This window comes from Danio rerio, chromosome 2 (genome assembly GCF_052040795.2).
Source record: "Danio rerio strain M-AB ecotype USA chromosome 2, GRCz13ab, whole genome shotgun sequence".
Classification (NCBI taxonomy): domain Eukaryota; kingdom Metazoa; phylum Chordata; class Actinopteri; order Cypriniformes; family Danionidae; genus Danio; species Danio rerio.
Genome location: NC_141022.1, coordinates 26,385,820 through 26,409,111, shown reverse-complemented (window position 1 = coordinate 26,409,111; position 23,292 = coordinate 26,385,820). Strand labels below are relative to the sequence as shown.

At 35.9% G+C, this 23,292-nt stretch overlaps 1 protein-coding gene across 2 annotated transcripts in view; it reads left to right on the top strand.

Annotated features, from left to right (window-relative positions):
* Window positions 1-2,290: 2,290 nt before the first annotated feature.
* sap130b (Sin3A associated protein 130b) overlaps window positions 2,291-23,292 on the top strand; it is a 34,889-nt gene continuing 13,887 nt past the window's right edge. The window contains 13 exon segments of one of the 2 annotated variants that reach the window (NM_001256623.1): window positions 2,291-2,352; window positions 3,113-3,241; window positions 6,112-6,365; window positions 9,173-9,334; window positions 11,514-11,637; window positions 11,716-11,837; window positions 15,926-16,050; window positions 16,163-16,307; window positions 16,420-16,510; window positions 16,634-16,738; window positions 18,689-18,827; window positions 22,648-22,766; window positions 22,892-23,164. In NM_001256623.1, the coding sequence (NP_001243552.1) occupies window positions 3,136-3,241; window positions 6,112-6,365; window positions 9,173-9,334; window positions 11,514-11,637; window positions 11,716-11,837; window positions 15,926-16,050; window positions 16,163-16,307; window positions 16,420-16,510; window positions 16,634-16,738; window positions 18,689-18,827; window positions 22,648-22,766; window positions 22,892-23,164 (1,765 nt within the window). In that variant the 5' untranslated portion in view covers window positions 2,291-2,352; window positions 3,113-3,135. 2 annotated transcript variants of the gene reach the window in all.

The window sequence follows — 23,292 nt, the reverse complement described above, 5'->3', positions numbered from 1 at the left end:
TAGGTGGGCGGTTCATTCCGCTGTGGCGACCCCGGATTAATAAAGGGACTAAGCCGACAAGAAAATGAATGAATAAATGAATCTGATTTGTATTGTAGTTTAACAATAATAATACAAAAAGTATGATTAATAATATTCAAATAAACACACAATACCGGTCAAAAGTTTTGGGACAGTAAGCTTTTTAAATGTTTTAAAATAAGATTCTCCTGCTCACCAAGACTGCATTTATTTGATCAAAAATACAGTACAAATTGTAAAATAGTGAGATGTTCTTATAACTGTTCAAAAGTAAATTATCATTTATTTATTCATTTATTCCAGTGATTTTAAAGATGAATTTTCAGCTTCATTACTTCAGTCTTCAGTCACATCATCCTTCAGAAATCACTCTAATTTTAGTAATTATTAAGCCTTACTATTATTATTATTAATGTAATAAAAGCAATAATGACTGGAGTCATAATTTTATCTGAAATTACATACAATAAGAAAGCAATTATTTAAAATTTTAATGAATATTTAACAATTAAACAATTATTTTACATGTAATAAATGTGCCTTGATGAACAGAATAATTTCCTTTAAAAAAAGAACATGAAAAAAAACTGAAGCCAAACTTTTGACCGGTAGTGTATAATCCAAACTTTGACAATGCAAGCGTTTCCTGCTGATAACAAAATAAATAAATAAATAACCAAACGCAATTCTGTATGGTTTCACTGTAGCCTAGTACGCAATTGTTTTAGTTTGTACTATGATTCTAAATGATGTCAGAAACGTTGTTTTATTTACTGATTTATATTTTGCTTTTCCACATTTATTCGTCGCTTTACGTAAAAGCGTCTAATAAAAATTAGCAAATGTAAACATAAACCCCTGAAATTTTGCATGTATTCCTAAATCATTTGCATATTTAAAATAATATGTCAAAGTGGACGAGCTTGCGGTGATTCTTTAGGTTTCTTGTTTTTTCTTTAAAGAATAGCAAATACAATTTTAACAGTACAAAAATATACATGCCAGGGGGAAAATATAGAATGTACATATGTAATAATCAAATAAATACATTATGGAGTTCACAATTTTTTAAAGTGCTTATAGGGTTTTCTTATTTAGAGAGTCTCTGATACTTCTAATAAACAAACCTATTTCAGTCATCAGTACCCTTAAATTTGGTTTCTTATTAGTCAATTTACATGTATGAATGTAAATTTTGTTAACAATATAAATATTTAAACAAAAACAACAATCCTCTAGGGTAAACAGTAAAGCCAAAAAGTAAATTTTCCTACTACAAGAGAGGTTTTCAACACTGAAAATTGTTGTTAATATACTTTTACACCTCACCCCATGAGTTGACTGAGTATACAAAATGCTTGTCTTCTCATAATTATTACAAAAAATACATTTTACATCAATCCCACGTTAAACATTTTTTTTGTAAATGCTGTTTTGCTGAATAAAATCTGGAGAAGTTCATAGGATATTTCTTTAATTTTTTCTAACATGATATTTCGGTGGTAACAGCCAAACTTTAACACAGCAAATCAATTCACCATTTGATAAAGACATCCAATAAGATTGAATATAAGCTAGAGTAATAATTTCATTACTCTTATCTACTGTAACACAAATTTTGCCAACATAAGATTTAGTAATATCAATAGACTATGTATCAGAGGTGTAAACATGATTAATACCTATAAATAACATATGGGCATCTGAAGGAATTAAACCAATAACATTTAAAAATTCATTCATTCATTCATTCATTTTCTTTTCGGCTTAGTCCCATTATCAATCTGGAGTTGCCACAGCGGAATGAATCAACAACTAATCCAGCATATGTTTTAAGCAGCGGATGCCCTTTCAGCCGCAACCCATCACTGGGAAACACCCATACACACCCATTCACACTCATATTCTACGGACAATTTAGCTTACCCAATTCAGCTACACATTGGAGTGTGGGGGAAACCGGAGCACCCGGAGGAACCCCACACAGTTGAAGACTCTTGTTGGGTAACGTTAATTGAGATTTTGTAATAAGAGGAATTCATTGTAAGAAAAGAGTATTCCTTTTTATAAAACTGACTAACCAAGCTAATTTGGTTGTCAAAGCATTTTTAAGAAGTTTTGCGTTTGTATAAAAGTGTCTATTACTCCAAATGAAATAGCGGAGATGTGAGGAGAAAATTAAGGTTCGTTCGTTCCTTGACAGCAGGACTCGACGACTTTTATTTTGAAATCCGGAATAGGAGCGACTTGCTGACGCTTGATTCCCATTGATGCCAATGGTCGATTTGCCGGGATACGAAACGGATGGCGAGTGTGGGATTCGTGTGTACGGTAAAACTACTATTCCACATTAGTGAACACACAATACAGTTAGGATAACGTGTTTGTGGCGTTTACATTCATATAGTTGCAGGATAACGACCGTTAAAGGGCATTTGAGAGAAATAAGCAAGTCTCATTGAAATGACTCATAAGATCTCTTGGCTACTAGCAACCGCGACTGTTTTATTCCTAAAACTCATTTTAAATGATAGAAAGAACGATTATGCTGACATTTAGTAGTATGTGTTTTAAAACGGACAACATGTATGTTTAAACGCACGTAATTGATGCTTAGTAAACTCGCGAACCCATCTAGGAACAAAAGCTGCTCATTTTGGTTTCCTGACAATCGTAAATGTTACTGTTAGCAGCGTTCACAAACATTAACAAGAGATAAATCGCGTTTACATTGCTATTGTGTGTCGTTAAATCAAACGGTATTACACTAATCCTAAACATTTAAAAGATATGTCACTGTTGTCAGAATGACCATCGTTCTTGGTAGAAATACCTTAAGTGGAGATCATTTAAATGTAATAGTTATTGTGTAATGTTAACTTACATGTATAATGCACGGAGGGTCATGCTAGAGAAACTCCTCGGATTGTTTGTGTATTATTTTAGTGATGTTAGTTTAGTGTGAGCTTTTCACTCAATCTCGTGATATTCTGCAGGCAGTGTGAGCTGGGTCTTTGACTGAAGTAAAGGCATTTATATTTTGTATTGAACATACTGCATTTTGTCCTGTTTATTCTCTGCTTTTTTTCAGGAAGAACTTGAGAGGTCGTGAAGATGAATTCTCAGCAGTATCCTCGTCCTGGACTCCCCTCCGGTCTGGGACAAGGACAAACCGCAGGCAGCAACACTGCAGGATTTCCAGGAAGTCAAAAGAGCACAGGTTTATGACACATTTATATCTAACAAACTAGACTTTCCATTTTAGTTTTTTTTGTAATAATTATTAAGGCTTAGTAAATATTGTTTTTTTTTATACGGTTCAAGATGAGATGTGACATGAGTAGGTCCACATTAAATCAATGTTTGTTGTGTGACAAATGAAAAAAAAAAAACCATCAAATTTAATAATGTGTCTATGCTCTATCATACTTTAGTTTAAATACAATTTTAAAACATTGGTGAAACAAAGTTCTGTCTTTGAGCATTACCTACAGTTAAATTATTTGCCCCCCTGAATTATAAACCCCCTTGTTTATATTTTCCCCCAATTTCTGAGATTTTTCCAACACATTTCTAAACATAATAGTTTTATTAACTCATTTCTAATAACTAATTTATTTTAATTTTTGTCATGATGACAGTAAATAATATTTGACTAGATGTTTTTCAAGACACTTCTATACAGCTTAACGTGACATTTAAAGGCTTAACTAGGGTAATTAGGTTAACTAGGCAGGTTAGAGTAATTAGGCAAGTTATTATATAACGATGGTTTGTTCTGTAGACTATTGGAAAAAATATGTAGCTTAAAGGGGCTAATAATTTTGACCTTAAATGTGACATGTAAAATTGGCACCATTAACCTTATTCTGCAATGCAGAAGTGTGCTCGATTTTGCAATTGTTTTAGAACTTGCGATTCAGTTGCCTGTGGGAGAAATGACTAGGAATAATAAACAGCAGAAAACAGTCAAACTGCTTGCTCTACAATCAAGTGTGCTCACGAATATAAATAAAATGAATAATAATAATATAATAAGAAAATATCAGTTTTCAACATCAAGCAGCAGAATGAGCAGTTTTTAATGTAAAAAAATCAATCAAAGTGAATAAGATCCGAAGTCTTAAGCCAAAAAGATTTGGTCACACTTTACAAAAAGGTTCATTAGTTAATGCATTTACTAACATGAACTAAACATGAACATCACTTGTGCAGCATTTTAATCATAATTCGACATTTACTAATGCATTATTAACATGAATGACATGAACTTACAATACCAACTGTGTTTACATTAACAAACGTTAACTAACATGAGCAAATACTTAAGTAAATGTATTGTTTAATGTAAACACAGTTGGAACTGTTAGTTCATGTCATTCATGTTAATAATGCATTGACTAACATTAATTAATAGAACATTGTTGTAATTTGTTACCAAAATTCCAATGATTGTGTCCACTCATACGCAAAGAATAAGGTCAATAGTAAAGTTTAGACTATAGTAAATAAAATAAAATCATTAGTTTACTGTACTGTTAAATAAAAGCCTACACATACAACTTAGAAAAGGCTTTTTAATATTTTGGTAGTTGTTTAGTCATGGCAAGGTTAACATTTGCAAGGAATTGCTCATCATGAAAAAATGAATGTCAGCAATGTTTTAGCTGATTGTGCAGCCCCTGTCAGCTAGCTCAGGGAAAACCTTCAAAGCATAGTCCTGTCAGGTGAAGAAAAGGTGAAGCTCTATTTTAATGCTGCAGTCCACTACAATAAATCCGACTGTGCAAAATCACACTCGTTCACAAATAACATTGGAAGCAATCATTATTTGATCAGTGGCATGAAATGGTCTTTAAATAACAATGACAATATTTCTGTGACAAAATAATCGCGTAACATAAAATATTTACCCTCTCAGCTTCAATCTGAATGCATTAGTTTGGATTTCGCCTGCAGCTTTTGTCTTTTTTCCATCAAGCTTTACATCACTTTCCTAAAAGCGATCTGTGTGCAGCATGGGTACCATTAAGAAGAACAAACTTATGGTATAATAGGGCTAATGAGCAAGCAGGACAGCAAACTTATGAAAATGATGTAGACAGCAACTACAATTTTGCGTGTTTTGGTACATTCAGTATGAATTTCAAATTTATTATTTAATATTTGCACAATTAAAATTGCACATGTTCGTCACACTACATTGCACTAATTCATCATGAATTGTACATACCCACCGTACATAAACACTTGTAATTATGTTCATATCTATCTGCATACTTCTGATCATTAATAGCAGCCTGTACATATATTCATCTATTGTAAATCTCTGTTCATAGCTAATACAACCTGTATACAATGTTCAGAGTACATCCATCTGTAAATATGACCATAGTTTTTCTATAACTGCACTTTCACTTATATCTATATCCTGCACTTGCTGCTATTGCATTACTGGTTAGAGTTAAGCTGCATTCCGTTGTCTTGTACATGTGTGATGACAATAAAGTTGAATCTAATCTAATCCAAATATAATTTGCCGCACTTTCTTATAAAGCATTTAATATTTGGTGTATTTATTTAACACTTGTGATTAGACTGATAAAATCCTAATAAATGAATAAATGGGAAATGTAAACACACTCTGTTGTCAGCTATGTTTGATATACATTAACGTCAGGGTTTTCAACCATCGATCTGTTTCCAGCTACACTTCCAATCTAAAGGTTTGTGGTAAGAAAACTATTTCTAAACTATTTTGTTTAGAAATGTGTTAAAAAAATCTTCTCTTTGTTAAACAGAAATTGGAGGAAAAATAAACAGGGGGCTAATAATTCAGAGGGTTTAATAATTCTGAGTTTAACTGTATATGCTAACAGTATATTGAAACATCTATCTCAAGTTTTTTCTGCAAATGTCACATCCATTTAGCGACACTAAAAACTATTGAGATTATGTGTTGCGCAATAAGTTCATATATTATACATTGTGATTGGCCTAGAAACAGTAATGCATTGTGATTGGACAACAGAAAGTGCATGTTAATACCAGATGGAAACAGACATATGACCTAATGCAATTGTTAAACAGGACATGAAGACTCTAATCATGCACCACGTGAGCTGATGTCTAGTGGAGCCACAGTATTCAGAGATGACAAGCAGGAGACGGTAGTGGTGCGACCCTACCCTCAACCCCAAATGCAGCCCCCATCCCACGGAGCAGCCCCGACTCTGCCCCCTCCTCTCCCTCAGCACCTTCCCATTCAACCAGTCTCTGTGTCAGCAGCTCCATCCCACCTCCCTCAGGGTCTCTCCCTTGCCTTCACTGAGGGTTCTCTGAAGGTAAACGGGTTTTGGCCCCTTTCATATGTCTGATCTCTTTTCTCTTGTGAAGTGAATCAATTTTTGTTTATGTAATCAGGCAAATCATTATGATCAGTTTCTTATTTTTAGTTACATGAGATTTAATATCTCATGACAGACATACAGTAGACACAGAGAGAACAAGAATCTTAATTAAAACAATTGTATGCACATACCTAAATATTTGAGTTGTTTAAATACACAACTGACAAAAGTTTTGTTGTTGATCCCTGTTGTAAGAGCAACAAATAACACTTGACTTCTAGTTGATCATTTGTGAAAGTGTCAATAGGTAGATTTTTCAGATCAATCATCTGTGGAACTGCCTCTCAATCATCACAATTACTGCAGAAGACCTATTGGAACCCACATGGACCCAATATTCTCACAGAAATCAGTCAAGTTTGGTAAAGGAAAAATCATGGTTTGGTGTTTATTCAGTGTGGGGGTGTGCGAGAGATCTTCAGAGTGGAGGCAACATCAACAGCCTGAGGTATCAAGACATTTGTGCTGCCCATGACATTACAAACCACAGGAGAGGGCAAATTCTTCAGCAGGATAGTGCACCTTCTCATACTTCAGCCTCCACATCAAAGTTACTGAAAGCAAAGAAGGTTAAGGTGCTCCAGGATTGGCCAGCCCAGTCACCAGACATGAACATTATTGAGCAAGTTCTGGGTTAGATGGAGGAGGCATTGAAGATTAATCCAAAGAATCTTGATGAACTCTGGGAGTCCTGCTGGAACGCTTTCTTTGCCATTCCAGATTACTTTATTAATAAGTTATTTGAGTCATTGCAGAGATGTATGGATGCAGTCGTCCATGTTCATGGGAGTCATACACAATATTAATTATTTTTCCACTGCAGCATGACTTTATATATTATACTGTACATTATTTCTGTTCAGTGTCAAGACTTTTGTCTAAGCAAAGTCAGACCTTTGCTGTCCTAATTAAATAATTGAAAATCAAAGCATGATCATATTTTATTTGGTAAAATAAGCATAATCCACAGTCTTTTGCTTTTAATATAAGCCAATTTTGTTACGAAATTATCAACTTCAAGTCAAGGTATTATTTGTTGTTCTTAAAACTTGAATAGGCGACAAGACTTTTGTCAGGTAGTGTACATGCATAAAACATTCAATTTGTTTTGGGAAACAAAAGCAAAATGGTAATAAGTAACTTTCGTTTTGGGGTCGTCAGGAGAAAATAATTAGATATTTTAGTTGTTTATGAATTAATATGAAGTTGCGGCAGCTTTTGAATGTATTTCCCATCAGTGTAACTCTACCACTGAGTCAATATTTAATATGGAAGTATTTCCTGTTGTACAATATATTTAGACTGATGCACCAAAATGAAAACTCATCGTGTTCGCTGTAGTACGATACTATGTTATTTTTTCATAATCAGATTGTAGAGACATTTTTAATGGCCATGATCAAAAATTATCATATCACACACCTCTAATAGGGAGTATATTTTACTGTGATGCACCCTTTAAGGTGCATTTATCTGTTAATCAGTCGAATTACAGGATAATAAACACATTGAACTGTTTCAGAAATAATGCATTTCAATTAGTGCTGGGCAGAGATTAATCGCATCCAAAATAAAAGATTTTTTGACATCATATATGTGTGTGCGCACCGTGTATATTTATTATGTATGTTTACATGCATGCATAAATTTGATAAAATGTTTATTTATATTTAGATATAAAATATGTGTATGATACAAATTATATTTACACGTTTGAATTTCTGTCACAAAAAATGTTTTGTTTCTATCACGTATACATAATAACACACACACACACACACAAACACACACACACACACACACACACATAATGTCACAACAAACTTTTATTTTAGAAAAGTTTTCCAGCACTAATTTCCATATGCTACATCACCAGTATCACTCCAAGGTAAATTAAAGGTTTCAACGATGTATTTTATTGGGTGATGTGGTTAACACAGATCTTTATTTTTACCCCCTGTCCCAGGTTATCTAAACTCAGAAAACATACATTCACTTGTACGCAGATGATACAATTTTTTTTTTTGTGCTCTAGAAAAGACAGTTTTAATAATATCAGGATTTTTTAAGGTTGTAAACACAAAAGTAATTTGCTTTGAAAAAAAACTGCAAGATGAAAAGGACATTATATCACTGAATGTAGCTTTGCGATTTAGGGAAAACATCTAATTGTAATATTTATTTTTTACATTTTTTTATTAATTGTTTTGACAGATATTGCAATTTGATTTTGTAGTCAAGCTTCAGCTCAATAACCTGTAAGCCGTTGCAACAATTCTGCGACAGCTTTTAAAATGACTTGTTTTTGTTCTGTGTCTGTGACTTTGAAACCAAAATATTCCCATATTACCAATGCTGTTTTTCTTTGCTATTAATTCGTCTATTAATGAAGCAGCAGGCACCCTCATCCCACTTGTCCGTGCAATTCATTTTCTTTTCTTTCTTTTTTTATTGTGGGCATTCCGCATAGTTTGGTTGCGCAATTGTGATTGGGCAAAACGAAAGTGCTCACTTAGTTGTCACAGACTGCAATTACGCATTTGCTTTAGGCAGGGGAAATTAAATAATACATATACATTTCAAATCACAGCCTTTTGCGATTTAACTAATAGCAATGTTTCAAACTGCGATTGCGATTCAATTTCGATTAATCGCACAGCCCTAATTAGATGGGTCAATAATTAAATGAAAATCAAACAAATGATTGCATAAATGCTAAATGTCTTTTCTTTTGGCTGCAGTCTGCCCTGAAGGCACCCATGCCGAGCCGTGTGATCGCTCCAGCTCCTGTGCCAACACCAAGCCACCTCACTCTGCCCCCCAAGGTTCCTGGTCATCTCACTGCTACCATGGAGTCCACACAGGCCTCTGGAATCCCTGTGGCCACCATTAGTGGTCAGCAGGTTGGTCATGTTTTTAGATAATCGAGTCACTTTGACAACCAGTTTTTTATACAAGGTAAAACCAAGGCTGCATTTATTTGAGATAAACTACATTAATATTGTGAAACGTTACTAAGAGTTAAACTTTTCCCAGATTTTCTCGATTTTAGAAATGAAATGTATTGCCCTGATTAAGTTCCACATGATCATTCAGAAATTTTAAACTTAAATCTTAAACATGCAAATGTTTTTTCCTCACAAAATATAAAGCACAACAAAATGTTTTCATTGTTAATAATATTAAGAATCTTTATTATTAATTGAACATCAATAATAATTGATCTTAAAGTAGCAAAGTAGACTGATTTATGATAGATCATGAAAAGGATATTAGCATAGTTTCTTCAGGAAAAAGTTGCTTCATAAATGTAGTAGTTAAAATGTTTTGTTTTAATTGTAATAGGGATTAAGTAAATGTGATGTAAGAGAGTGGTTAATAGCAAAGTATCTTTAAGGCAAGTCATTTCACTCGGCCATCTTTGAAACGCCTCTCAGGCAGTATGCTCGGGCATTCTGTTTGAATAGGGAAACATCAAATTCTCCATAACTGCTTGCCGAGCTTACGATCAATTCTAAATTACTAGGGATGTAACAATATTGTAAATACCGTCATACCGCAATAGTAATTTTTTTCAATATTACCGTAGGCGCATGACTCAATAAAACTATATTGCTGAAAAAAGATTGCTTAGGGAAATGAAGCGAATGGGAGGTAGCGGGAACTACAATTCCCATCAGCCCAGGGGTGGCCATCATCCTTTGCGGTCTGTTGTCACTACAGATCCAGTAATGCGGAAATGGAGTGTGTTGCTAGCAGCGGGGAAAAAAAAAAGCTGGAAATGATCGAACCTAAAGCGGGTTTTAAATCGAATGTGTAGAAGCATTTCGGTTTCTCTCTAAAAAGATATGAAAAAAGAGAAAAGTCTTTGACAGACAAAGATAAATATGCAGGCACTGCCAGACTGTGGTGAAATATAAGTCGGGGAATATGACTAAAAACAGTCATGGGGACTGCAGAACACAGCACACTTGTTAGATTAATGCAGACATTGACTTGTACCACAAAGAGACCTCTATCTCACTCATTGCTTGTCCTCTCAAGTGGTGGAAAGACAATGCACAACGTTACCCACTACTGTCAACCTTGGCTAAATCATATCTCTCTGTCCCTGAAACCTCAGTCCCAAATGAGAGGGTTTTTTCTGTTGCAGGGGACATGCCCAGAGATCCCAGCTTTTACCAGATTATATTTATATGATAATTTTCCTTAAAAAACCCATCTTTATCTAAGTGAGTGAGTGATTAAATGTTGAATGTGATGAGTTTTGAAGTTTTGAATGTGACCAACAATACTCAATTGAAACTTTATTTTTTTTCATATGATTTAATAGTTTTTTGTTATTAAAATTGAAAAATTGAAGTTCCTGTTTCGAAACTTACAGATAGATGGCTAATTTGTATTCCATTGATATGTTCAGTGCTAAGGTAAATAAACAGTTTTGGCACTTTTTCGAGTCTTTTCACTAGTTTTGTTTTTCCTGTAAATTATTCAATAAATACCGTACCGTACCATTCATACCGAGGTATTATCGTACCGTGAAGTTCTGATACCGTTACATCCCTATAAATTACAAATAACTATTTAAGTTAAACAACGACTGTCTGTTTAGTTTCATTTCTAAATGTGCCCCTTTTCCAGAGAATTGTCATTCTATAGCGACCGCTAATTAGCTCCTGTACTAGAAGGTGGGCTTAATTTGCCATATAACGATGATCGTGACATGTCTTGTATATGCGTATTCTACAGTCTTTGTTAATAGTAATCTTTAAATGTATCTAGTTTGTTGATATTGTGCTGGATAACAGTTGACTTGTATTTCAATGGTAGCAATTATATTTTATTTATTTATTTATTTATGCATTCTTCTAAAAATGTTTGACCCATCTGGTGTGATGCACAGTGGTGGAGAGACTATGATAATGACAATGGCAGATCATTTATGAAATCCTGTCAGAATAATTCTCTCATAAAAGTCTCTCTAAATAAAATGCATACATTAAGGCTCTTTCAGAAGTATTTAACTCATCTCTTGCTGTGAATTTTGAGTTGGTTTTAATAATTATAATTTTTTTACTTTAGGGTCATAGCGGTAACCTGCATCACCTAATGACCAGTGTGCAGATCATTCGCAGTGGAGCGCCTGTTCAGCAGATTGGATCTTCTGCGGCTCCTCAGCATTGTTTTCCCTCCCATTTACCCAGAGGTCAGTATCTAGTATGTTTATATGCTGTTATAAGCCATTTTCATCTTTGCACACTAAAGGTTCATTGTATGGTCTCAGGTGCGGCTGCTGCAGCTGTGATGTCAAGCTCCAAAGGAGCCACAGGACTGAGACCAGCTGCCGGTCCCAGCTCTGCCACTGGCCAGCCTACTGTTCAGCACATCATCCACCAACCAATCCAGGTTCAGATTTAATTGACTTTTAGTCTGTCTTTTGACTAAACTAAACTAAACTTTAAAAATGTGCATATTGACAAAAAAAATTTAAACAAAAAATTGTAAAAAAAATTATTAAAAGCTATTTTATTAATATATGTTTTATTTGGAAAAAATTCTACAAATTTTTATCATGTATATATTTTAAGGCATTTCATTTTATGGTTTGAGTTACTATTTTCTTTATAAATACATCATCCTACAGAAGTCCTGCATTAAAATATTTCTTCTCTAGTTTTCTCTCAAGTCTTTTTGACTTAATTTTGTAGTGATCTTGACATGACAAAAGTTTTTTCTGCGTATTCTAAGAGGACGTGCTGGACACGCATGCAAGAGCTTCATACCGCATTATTTGCAGGAATAATTTTTAGTTTTTTTACTGTTTTTATTAAGGTTTTTAAACGAATAACATTTACTTAGAATGTTTACATTCACAAAACAATAAACAAATAGATTAATAAAATTTATAGATACATTATAATAATAAATAAATAATTGTGACAGCTTATAAAAGATAATACATTACATTAAAAATTGACAAAAAAGTTTATAAATAAATAAATAAACTCCAATATAAAGACAATAACTACAACAAAGCCGCTGACAGCATTTCAAAGATCAAGTAAGTGTATGTTTCTCAAATTCAGCCTCTGTGTCCATTCTGTCAAAGTAGGTCAGCAGATCTTCACCCAGTTCACTTTAATTATCTTCCTAGCTGTTATTAATAATATATGTAGTGCAAATAGGTGAGACTTTCTGAAATGATTTGAGGGAAGCCATCAAGCAAAAAAAAAAAAAAATGGGTGCATTGGTGTCGTGTTCTAAAACGTTTTCTAATCTCCCTTTTAACCTCTTGCCAATACACTTGCATTTTGGGACATTCCCAAAATATGTGAACATAGTCCCCCACTTCTCCACAATCTCTCCAGCTCTGTGATAATTGTAAAGAACTATCGAATTTGACGATTACTAATGGAACTCTCAAGAACCACATCTTCATCTTCCAGTTGAGTTCCTTCTATATGTGACTGCTTATACCCTTATTACAATTTGTGCATATTTGTTCCCACATTTCATCTTCTATTATAGTGTTTAACTCTAATCCCCAATTTCTTTTGATATAATACGAACTTCACTTTTTAAAATAATTTTAAATAGCTTGAGGATTGGAGGCAATTAAGCAAAAGCAGGATCTTCATCATTCTTCATAATCTAATTCATACATGCAACAACATAGAATAAAAAGCAGTTGTTAATATTCTATGCAGATGCAGTTTCCCCTAAAATGTGTCATTTTGGAATAATGAATTCTGCTCTATTCGAGCTGTTTATGTCATCTGGTGAAGCTAACAGTATTTATATCACCTGTCCTCAGGTCTTTATACTGGCTCCCAGTTACATTCAGAATAGATTTTAAAGATTTATTACTTGTCTATAAATCACTAAATGGCCTAGGACCTCAATACATTACAGATATGCTCACTAAATACAAACCTAATGAATCACTCAGATCTTTTGGATCAAATAAACTAGAAATTCCAAGAGTTCAGTCAAAGCAGGGTGAATCAGCCTTCTGCTACTGCACCCCTCGCTGCTGGAATCAGCTTCCAGAAATGATCAGATGTGCTCCAACATTAGGCACATTCAAATCCAGACTTGAAACACATCTGTTTAGCTGTGCCTTTACTGAATGAGCACTGTCCTACATCCGATAGATCAATCTATTACGTTTTTCTCTTCTTTTTCATTCTTTTATAACCTGTTTTAACACGTTTTAATCTGTTTTTATACTATTTGTCTTTATTTTTTCTTATATACACGTGTCTTTTTGTATTCCTGTTTATGTACAGTAAAGCACTTTGGATTGCCATTGTGTATGAAATGTGCTTTAATAAACTTGCCTTGCCTTGGCAAGTTAACAAATAAAAAGTATATACCATATGAAAATATTTATGCCAGAAAATTCTAAATATCACACAGGGGTCCCATGCTTCTTGAAAGTACATGAGTTTCAGACCTGAAAAGTACTTAAAAATAAACATAGGTCCTTGAGTTAAATTTGAAGTGAAATATATTTTTGGTGTTATTTCAACAATTTCAACACAAATTTCAACAGAATAAAATAAAATGGGAAATTCTTAATTTAAAAATACTATATTTAAATCTTGTACAAGAACTATGGCAAATATTGCACATTTTATCAATATTTCAGAATCCATGTTGAAATATTACCAGTATTGAATACAACAAATATCATTAAAGCTCTTTAAACATGACTGTTAAAACAGTCTAAGGGTTCTATTCTAACGATCTAAGCGCAAAGTCTAAACCGCATGACGCAATAGCCTTAATGGCATGTCCAAATCCACTTTTGCCCCTTTTAAGGACTGAAAAATATGATTTGCTTCAGAGTTGTGCTTATTCTCTTTATGGGTTATGAATGTCTTTTGGGCATAATATGCATTAAGCCAATCAGTGTTTCATCTCCCATTCTCTTTAAAAGTCACACCATGTTGCATTTGCTATTTACATGGAGGACTTTGTGAAAGTGGAAAAACTGAACACTTCACTAGCAGAAGAAAAAGGTTAACCAGACCATCTGCAGTGAAGATAAAGAATGAGCCTCCTCCATTTAGCCTCTTTACTTTTTCTTTACTTTTACTCTTTACTTTACTCTTTGCTTTATTGGATAAGGAAATGGTGTTGTACACACTGAAGACATCCATTAACCTACATATTTAATTTCATTTGTTAAGCGCAAAGATTTGTTTCAAAACTATTTCTAAATTCAGTTCTAAGTTCTAGCAAACGAATAAATGAACAATAATAATGAAGTGTCATCAAAAAACTGAGTTATATCCAAATAAATCTGTCCTATCCTTATGGCCTATATGGTGATGTACCTGGACCTGCATCTGCGCATAACTAACACGCTCTGTGCTGGACCAGGTTTTAGTTGGTCAGTGGCGCAGTCTATTTTAGTTCCTCAAAACAGCAGTGCATCAACAATGTGCCTTAACACACCTTCTTTATAGACCAGCACACTCATGAGTCCACAAAATGGTGCAAATGGATTTGCTATTTAAACAATGTGGTGCAAAATGTAAAGATTAGGGTTGAGCTGGTCTGAAAATAGCAACAAATCGCACCACCAATACTCGGATATTTGTAATGTAAAAAGTGTAAGTGAAACTAAGTACAGTAAGGACTTTCATGTGATACATATGCTGGTGTTGTGAATTACAAAGATGCTTTATGTGAATGGTGTTTGAGGGTGCTTTCACACCTACACTTTTGTTTCGGGACCTGTCTCGTTTGCCCAGTTAGCGCAGTTCGTTTGGCATATGTGAAACCACCAATTGCTCTCGGATCCGCACCAAATCAATCGCTCTGAGATTGCTTGAATGAGGTGGTCACGGTTCGATTGAAACGAACTCTGGAGCGGATCGATTGCAGTGAGAAAGCGATCCGATCCGAGCGCGGTTATATCACTGTGTTTTATGGATCTGTAACAGGCATACGGCTATATGAAGAGAGAATTATGAGGAGGGCGGGAAGTTTTGTGAGTCTCCGGATGCCCGCAAACGAGTGATAATCTCCCGGTAATCTCGCGTCTCCCTCCCGGCCCTCAAATAGGCTACATCGCACACTCTTCTCACCCCTCCCCGCCGCATCTCTCCACACTCTTCATACACATCACGCGCACCTTGTCAAACACCACCAAACCACCACCTCTCCTGACAGCTGAGCGGGACTCTGCAAAATAAACCCTGAAACTCTGACCAATGTGAGGAGAGTTTACTCACACGTGACTTGTTTTAGCTCTTTAGCTCTGATTAGAAACTTTGCAGTGTGAAAGCGAACCACACCAAGAGCAAAGAGCAACAATGTAACATTTGTAATCTCTGTTTCGGAACAATTGAATCGATTCACAGGTGTGAAAGCACCCTTAATCCGCTGTTTATTAAAAAAAGTGAAAACCCTGTCCTGATCACAGTGTCACATTTTAAGCATCATACAATGTAGCATTTCATCTGTATCTGTTTGTGTTTCAGTCCCGGCCTATAGTCACTACCTCTACAGCAGTTCTGCCTACAGTAGTGGCTCCAGTGACGGCCACCAGACCTCAGTCTCCGGTTATCACCACAGTAGCTGCCCACTCTGGAGACATGGTGCATGGGTAAGAGACTTCCACTTCAGATAAAAAAAAAAACACAAGCACTGCATTTTTACTGGATTTAGAGTTAGAGATGATCTTAAAATCCATCTGGTTTTGTCTTTGTAAATTCCAGTCGCTCGGCTGTGGCTATCCACCCTCCACAAGCGACCTTGAGTATCCAGCGTCCGCCGCCCTCGCGGGACACGCCAACACGAATCACCCTGCCCTCCCATCCTGCTATTGCTGCTCAGAAAGCCCTTTCTCACTCAGTTGCACAGGTTTAGAAAAATTTGCTAAGTTTTTTTCGTTTTTCTCTATTTTATTATTTTATTTTTACTTTTAACAAATTCCAAGTCAAACCTCTTTTCTCCTGTGATATTTATGACACAGAAGCCCATTTTCAGCACTGTGACGCCCGTTGCTGCTGCAACAGTGGCTCCGATTCAGGTCACCAACACTGCACCATCACCCACTACAACAGGTGAGAGATCAGTATATTCTCTACACGTGATTCAGTAGCGTCTGTGCCAGTCACGCAGACTACAAAATTCACAGATGTGTTATAGCACTAAGGAGCTGTTGTTATTTTAATATCTCTTTAAAGGCTCCACCCCCCACACGCAAATATCCAATAGTAACATTGTCACTATGACAGTGGCCTCCCACTCCTCTCATGCCACAGCAGTGACCACATCCACCATCCCTGTGGGTAAGTTACCTTCAGCACAACACAAACATATGAAGAAAATACATTGTAATCTTTTATAAAGTTGTGTTTATTTAAATAAGCTTTTTGAAAGTTATTCTCTGATGAAGTTGATTGATTTATTTTGTATATAAAATGTTTATTTTTTAAAAGTTCTGTTAAATGATTCATTGCAATTAATCTCATCCAAGTTAGGTTTGTATTTGTGTGAAATAAATGTGCGTTTATTTATGTATAAACAATATACACATTATAAATGCATAAATAGATTTACACACTGTTCAGAAAATACAAAAATATACAAAAATAAAATATTTACAGAATGTTTCCCAGTACTGGGTTGCCGCTGGAAGGGCATCCGCTGTGTAAAACATATGCTGGATAAGTTGGCGGTTCATTCCGCTGTGGTGACCCCTGATGAAAGGGACAAAGCCGAAGGAAAATGAATGAATAAAAAAAATAAATAAATAATGTACATATAAATACATTTATATATAATTTGTTTTATATATATATATATATATATATATATATATATATATATATATATATATATATATATATAATTATAAAGTATTCTATACACTAGTCGTGCATATATTTATATACACAAAAATATAAAAAGTTTGCACAAACATATTTTTTAAATATGAACTTTTATTTTAGATGCAATTAATCGATTAATCGCCAGTTATCATTTTACAACACATTTTAATATTATAAATTTGAAATAGTGGTGTCAAACGTATGTCTTTTATCTGCTAAACAGGTCAAAAAGAGACTATGAACTATTATTATTCCTTTTCATTTTACAAAGATCTCATTAAAATGTAAAACTGACCCAGGATTTGGTAAAAACTATAAAACATGTTCAGTGATTTGTCACTGGGGTGTAATCTGAGTGAACCTGATGCTTCACACCGCCCCCAAGCAGCGTTTCTTTTCAAGTGGTGCTCGCTGCAGAGCCATTTGGGCGAGCTGAGCTCCAGCGAGGGGGAGCTTGAGCTTGAACTCCACCTTTTTTGCACTTCTTCTACGAGTGGTGTCACTGGGGGTAGGGTTAGGGGTGGGGTTGGTGTACGCATTAAAACAGCTTACAGGAGGCAGAGTGAGAGCTCATGCTCCCCCTCGCTGGAGCTCAGCTCTGCTCAAATGGCTCAGCAGCGAGCACCCTCTCTTCCTTTTCACTATTGAAACGGTTATGATGTAACGAAAGCCCAGTTTACTGAGATCATGTGACCTAGCCAATTTGATACATGATTCCAAGTAAAAGGTTTCGAGGGTTCATGAAGTAGTGCTTTAAAGGCAGCCATCCCTAGAATGCATACATTACTGTGTAAAATGTTTGGGTCAGTACGTTTTTTTCATGTAAACAAAAACTTTATTATTTAAAATATTATTTAACAAGTACATTATTACAAAGTATATATAAAAATATATTCAAAACCCAGCCCTACATAATTAATTTTTTTCCTCATTCAAACCCAAAACTTACTGGCTGATGGTTTAATAACTACTGGATTTGCAGAGGATAACAGACTTCAGTTGAATGGTAAAAATCTTGACAGATGCTTTAGTATGTAGAGCTATAGTTGAAATCATAACTCTTTTGGTGGCACATCTTTGACATTGTGAGTTTATCTGTGAGGAATTTACGCTCTTGCAACATAGCAATATGTTTACATTGCTTTTATGAGCAGATTCCTAGAACACGGGTGTCAAATCCAGTTCCTGGAGGGCCGCAGCTCTGCACAGTTTAGTTCCAGGCCTGCTTAAACACACTTACCTGTAGGTTTCAAACAAAACTGAAAGACCCAATTAGTTTGATCAGGTGTGTTTAATTAAAGATTTGACACTGCATTTGACACCTGTGTTCTTGAAGGGATTGCTTGATTGCTTGTAAAATAAAAGAAATACTTATGTGTTATTTTTTGCAATTTCTGTTCCTCTTAGCTAAAGTAGTTCCGCAGCCCATCACACACACATCACCACGTATTCAGTCTGAATACACAGAAAGAGGGAACCTCATTCCAATCTCTGGCCACCGCTCCTCTCCCAACCCCATCACCATGGAGAACCGCACTGACAACAGGTATAAATCCTCTTCAATTTTGTTTAAAATACCCTACTAATGATAGAGTTTAAAGTGGCTGTTTGAGCCTATCCTTTACATGTGAGAAACTTTTGTACCCAAAAAGCTTGTTATAGATTTAATCTATGAAACAGTAATAGTGAAATACGATCAGTGACATTTCCCTAGGGTAGAACCAAGAAGAGAGAGAGAGAGAAAGAGAGTTTAGTCATACCTATACTTATAAGCTGCGTCCCAAATGTCACACTATACTTTATGCACTTATGCACTTACACACTCAACATCATATTATACATATGTAGTGTTGTCCCAAATGAAACGCTAATTGTTTTTTAGTTAGCGGAAATTTAAATCGTTTTCTTGAAGATGTTTGATGGTTGCCATATTAGTGAAATAAATGACCAAACTACCAAAGAATACCTGCCATGAGTGTAACCACATTCACCATCGGGAGGTGGTATAATCACTCTCGTAGGAGAATTTTGCTTTCACAATCCAAAAAAAAAAGTAATCCAACATGAGCGCCTGAAAGCTCCACCCCTTCCGCTACGTGAGCAAAGCTGCGGTCGTTGAGTGTGTAAAGTGTTTAACAATTCACACTTCATTGAACAAGAGCATCATCCGGATATTTAAAGTGCATTTACTATTTTTAGAGTTTTAAGTGTGAAAGTATTACTTACACTGTTTATAATACTAAATGGCATAAAATAGTGCATAAGTATACAATTTGGAACGCACCTATAGTCGATCACCTTAATATATACTGTGGGTTGCATACATTACTAAAGGGTTTGGGTCAGTTGTTTTTTTCATGTAAACAAACCTTTATTTAAGATATTTTCATTTAACAATTACACTTATAAAAAAGTATACTATGCTCGAAAAATGTATTCAAAACCAAAATGTCTTGACAAAAAGTCAATAAACATCAAAATCACTGGGAATCAGATTTGAATTTAGCAATTTATGACGTGCATTCTGAATTTTTGAATCACACCGGTTTGGGAGCTGTTCACATATCACACTATTTGCGAGTTCAAGTTTTTTATTTCCAATAGTGGGGTGTCGTGCTCACGTTTTCCATGCGCAGCTATTTGATAACATCTCAACTTTTGAGAATGCTGTAAGCGCACAACGAGTCATGTAACCAGAACTAACCAATCAGCTTCATGCTTTGCATTAAATATACACATTTCAGTAATAACAGTAGAATAATTACCTCAGACAAACACGAGCACCGAGCAAGTCTTCTCCATGAATTAAACTTATATCACAGCTACAGGAATGGTTTGTCATCCTATCAGAAAAAAGGGTGATGCTCGCTTAGCAACGAAAAGTCAGGGTAGCGTGAGCACTAAGGGTGTCACGATCCTCCAAATCCTCGATTCGATTACATTTTCGATTCTAAAGGCACGATTCGATTTTCGGTTATGAATAATTAATTAATTAATGACCAATTAATTATTTGTTGCCTACCGTTTAAACTACCTGACCTGCATGGTCTTTGTTTTACCCATAAACAAATAATACAGTAAATGAATAAAGGCAAGATACACACATAATTACCACCTGTCAATCACTTTTTCTGCGGGACTCGTGAATAGGCAGTGATCTGTGTCGTTATAATGGTGTCAATAAAAAAGACGCACAACCAACAGGAACCAGCCAACAGTATCTGAGGTGTTCGCTAAAATGACTAAGTACAAGTGAGTGAAAGATTGAAGCAGTCCTCTGACTGCCTGGACCTGCTGTCTCGAGCGCAAGGCTGTATGTGCGTCTGTGTGTTCACGTGATGTGCATTTTCAGAGACAGAAAGGAAGGAGGGCTGCTCAGAAATGCCACACGCCACTGTGGATGTCAAATCGTTGTCGTTCTAAAATGCCATTTAAAAACAAAGACAGTTTAAACGGCCTGAGTGTGTACTTTTCGCGAGCGGATTTGCAACGGGGGCGGGCGGAGGATCGCGATGCCGGTGTTGTCTATCGGATGAACCATACGTAATACGTACATAGCAGAGCTTGTAAAACTGTGTTTTTTTTGTCGACAACAGGAACGTTGTTGACATAACTCACTGGAAATCCAAAATGCTTAAACACCGGCGACTTCATTGAAAGAGGAGAGGGATTAAGTTCTCTCGACGGGTCTCCTGCTTCTGCAGTTTAACAAGCCTGTTTTTTCCCGCTTGGCAAGCCAAGCTGACATGGGGGCGTGGCAGCATCGACGATTCTATTTTTTGATTCGATAATCGAAATTGAGCATAAATTTCGATCGATTTCGATTAAAAATCAAAATCGTGACACCCCTAGTGAGCACAAATTTAATTTTGTTAGGACTAGGATGGTGGCATTTTATAAGGCTTATATTGAATCCATTTGAGCTTTTTCATTGATTTGTTGTTTTGCTACTTTAAAAGTAAAATAAAAGACCTCACTGTCTTAAGTTTTAAATACCTGCAGCAAAATATTAGGGGTAAAAGTGTCGTGGTTATCCTATTTGTATAAAAACCAGCTGTTAAAAGAAAGCCCATCAGTTTACATGTGATACATCCCATTGTCTTTTTCATTCATTTCAAATACTTCCTTCAGGATCTCTGTTTACGGTCCCTTTGGCAAGGACCAACAGATTAAAATTTTCATATGTTCCTTGTGCGATCGATTTACTGAATTATATTGGGAAGAGGAGGTAGTTGCTGTTTTTTAGTACCATCAATGTTTTTTAATGTTTGTCTTAAGTGTGTGGTATGATATATGTGTTGTACATCTACTATGCTGCAGAACAAATTGCCCCAAAAGGGGACAATAACATTTACAGTAGCGGTACAGTAGGTTTGGGTGATGTTGACCAATTTGGCATAGTATGATAGCTAATGTGAAACATTGTAATGGACGTTGTAGGCGGTGGTGAATTAATTATTTATGAATAATTAATTGATTCACGATGAATGAATTATTTGTAGCCTACCGTTTCAACTACCTGACCGCATGGCCTGTGTTTTACCCATAACCAAATCAAAAATAAAGATAAGTTACACACAAATTACCACCTGTCAATCACTTTTTCCCACAGGACTCAGGCATGAATAGGCAGAGTGATCTGTGTCATTATAATGGCGTTGACAAACTTGGATGGTAAAAAAAGGTGCACAACCAACACCAACAACAGTGTATGAGGTTTTCGGTAAAATGACTAAGTACAAGTGTGAAAGATTAAAGCAGTGTACTAACGCTGTAATACGTTACCTGATAGATTCAAAAAACCAAAGGGTTGTTAAATAGAGACGAAATGAATTAAATACCACGTTTAACAACTATAGTGAGAGGCGATCTAGTGGTACATCCTTGAAAAACTGTCTGACGTGCACTGCTCTCTAGGGTTTTGTGCTCAAAGCACCCATTGACTGCTGGAGCTCAGACAAGCATGTAGGGCTTTTAACTCGCTTTTCAGAAATGCTAGGTGAAACGCCAGTGTGGACATGGATCATTTTTGTTCTAAAATGCCATTTTAAAACTAAGAAAAATTAGTGAAAATGAGGCCGTGTGTATTTTTCGCGAGCGTGTTGCTGCTGCGACGGAGGCGGGGCGGAGGATCGAGATGCTGGCTCAGCATCATGATGTCAATCAGCCATTGGAGATGGACGATGGCATCATCTATCGACCCAACCCTACAGTACAATAACAAATCACATTGAAAATGGTGAAGGAATTGACGCACTTGCGCTTTCCATGCACTTTTGTACACGATATGTGAACAGCCCCAGATAGTACACGTGAAAGGGTTAAGTTTCTGTGCTGACAATATAATGCTTTATGGCTCTCCACAGACAATCTGTTCCAGTACAGTTTCAGTACTTCCTGCCCACCTACCAGTCAGCACCATACCCGCTGACCCACACATACACCCCAATCACCAGCTCTGTATCATCCATACGCCCTTATCCAGGTACTTTGTTGTGCTTAATTAAGTTATTACATTTTACATAAAGCTATACAATGTCCCATCATCGTAAACTTCAATGATATTGGTGAGCTTTATATTATTAACACATCTTTGTCATGTGATCACAGTAACTGCTCAGGCCCCCAGTGCAGCCATGCCCACCCAAGCTGGTGTAGGAGTCGCGTCTGCAGTTCATCTGAACTCAATGCAGCTGATGACGGTTGACCGCATCACTCAGATCAACACTCAAAACATCCAACCGGGGGCCATGACAGCGCAGGGCATCCAACCTACACCCATCCCAGCCCAGAACCTGCATACATCTGCCCAGATCACCACCCCAAGTATCCAGCCTTCACCAGTTAACCAACAACAGCCTCCAACTGAGTCTAAAGCTTCAGGTGAGGAGCCTCATGCCTCATTCACATGGGGCTTCAGCGTCAACGCTTGACAAAGGACGTGTCTGAAGTTGGGGCTGACACGATTGTCATAGCAGCGTCAGCCAATGAAATTAGTCAGCAATTGGCTA